Source organism: Leptinotarsa decemlineata, unplaced genomic scaffold (assembly GCF_025532065.1).
Source record: "Leptinotarsa decemlineata unplaced genomic scaffold, Ldec_3_MD MMD2_tig00026361_RagTag_RagTag, whole genome shotgun sequence".
NCBI lineage: Eukaryota > Metazoa > Arthropoda > Insecta > Coleoptera > Chrysomelidae > Leptinotarsa > Leptinotarsa decemlineata.
The window spans coordinates 4,588,040-4,590,002 of record NW_027412704.1 but is presented as its reverse complement, the minus strand read 5'-3'; the positions used below and the strand labels follow the sequence as shown (position 1 = coordinate 4,590,002).

Genomic DNA, 1,963 nt, shown 5'->3' with positions numbered 1-1,963 from the left:
TCTCATTTTTTTGTCAGGTATCACTGCAGATAAAGCTAAAGCAACTGATTTGGTGAGGCCTGTTATGAAAATATCGGTTGAAGGTGAAGATATAATTTTCTCAACTGAATTTGGATCTTCAAACATATCATCAGTTCTGAAATTGAAGCAAGAGGTGGAAGAGCGAATTGGTTTGGATATGATTGTTAAGGTATTCCTTTTCGATAAGTTTGAGTCGAATTAATACCTCGGTATTTCATCGAATATACATAACCATGTTTTGGATACTATATTTTTTCCAGTAGAGCTACACAGAAATAGATGGGAATCGAATCACAATCCATTCCGTAGGTCCTAATGGCGAGGTAGGAAGAAGAAACTTTGAGTTCAAGGAAAATGAAATGATTATGGTAAGTAGTCAGGAAATTCAACATCTCTCTTGATAATTTGTTCACATACTTGTATACCTCCGCTTAGCTTAGTTAAAGAATAGAACGGTTGAAGATGATCGTGATAGACCTAGGGAAAGTGAAAAAGAATTGAAAATCTTAACAAAGCAAAGGCATTCAGTTTTGTTGCAAGCTAGCTTGTCCTCAGATCAATATTTTTTCTATAAATAAGTGGTACCATATTTACCAAAGCTGTCCAATCATTCATCATATCACCTGTCTATAAGGAATATATGACTGGATGTGTTCTGATATTCAGGCTGTGGAATGTTTTAGAGGAAGTCCGTATTCTATCGTATTAATCTCATAGATGTGTATTACTGGAGACTTTTCCCAACATCAAACAGTTATTTGAACACCTCGAAACGAGTTTTGATCACCAAGTGATCATCTTCAAGAGGAAGATCAAGCAACCTCATACATGAGGTTGCTTTCCTGTTGAGGAAGACATATTGGAACGACAAGGATATCCATCGACTGAACTCTTTGTTAATTACAATTTTCTCCAGAAATTTACTAGGATGAAATTGTTATTATCTTTCCAAAATAGGCCTTATCCAAATCACACACAAAACATTGGCAAAAAACTACATGAATTGAACTTCGAAATGCTTTAACATCCTCAATATTCGCCAGATTTGGCTCCCAGCGACTACTGGCTGTTTTGCAGACCTCAAAAAAATGCTCACCGGTGAAAAATTCCGTTTGAATGAAGAGCTTATTGCTGAAACTGAGGCCTATTTTAAGGCAAAAAAATCGTTCAACAAAAGTTATTTGAAATCTATGTTAGAGCGGCTCTCTAATGTGGCTTTGTCATTAGGTCTCCACCGCATTTCAGATAATAGCTCTCAACGGACCCAAAATGAGCAGACATTAATATATTTACATTCACAGAAATGTTACGTAGTTGATAAACGATTGTGTTATCAATTATCTTGAAAGTAGCCGATGTCTATTTTTCCATAGCAACAACGTGTTTCGTTATCAGTCAATATTGCACTTTGATGAATGATTGTATCATTGTTGATTCTATGTTATCAATTTAAAAATCGTACAAAATCATCACTTCAATTTTTTATATTATTTTCATTGCTGTTGGATACAGAAAAACACTCAAAATCAGATAGCCTTATCATCAGAGAAATAAATTATCTCTACTAACAACGTGAAAGAGTAATATCTGCCTTGATTCATCATGTGCAGATGTTGAATTCTGCCATTTTTAGGTTAGGTTAGTATCTCTTGTACTTAGTAACTTTTCAATAAAAGCATTTATTATTATTATTATTTTTATTATAAATGTCAATCACTTGGTGGATGATTCAAAAATACTTCAACGACTTCTCAAGTAGTCTAATGAATTATACATGTTTTTCATCAGAAAGTGTAGGTTGTCAAAAACATCATTTTATTTTCCAGACACTTTCCAGTGACAAGCCCAACATCCCAGAAGCCAAGCGATACTACAATCGAATGCCATCTCATTTGTCATAAATTATCTCGAATTATGTAATCAATATATATATTTCTTTGTA

General features: G+C 33.9%; 1 protein-coding gene across 1 annotated transcript; it reads left to right on the top strand.

Annotated features, from left to right (window-relative positions):
- On the top strand, positions 1-1,963 carry LOC141486646 (uncharacterized). Its single transcript, XM_074184996.1, has 3 exons — positions 1-190; positions 285-389; positions 1,848-1,963. Exons 1-3 carry the CDS (start codon positions 65-67, stop codon positions 1,920-1,922), a joined length of 306 nt encoding a protein of 101 aa, XP_074041097.1. The 5' UTR covers positions 1-64; the 3' UTR covers positions 1,923-1,963.

Coding starts and splice junctions, on each gene's coding strand:
- LOC141486646 (XM_074184996.1), top strand. CDS start 65: ATGAAAATATCGGTTGAAGGTGAAGATATAATTTTCTCAACTGAATTT. Junction 191..284: donor GTTTGGATATGATTGTTAAG/GTATTCCTTTTC, acceptor TTTTTCCAGTAG/AGCTACACAGAAATAGATGG. Junction 390..1,847: donor AGGAAAATGAAATGATTATG/GTAAGTAGTCAG, acceptor TTTATTTTCCAG/ACACTTTCCAGTGACAAGCC.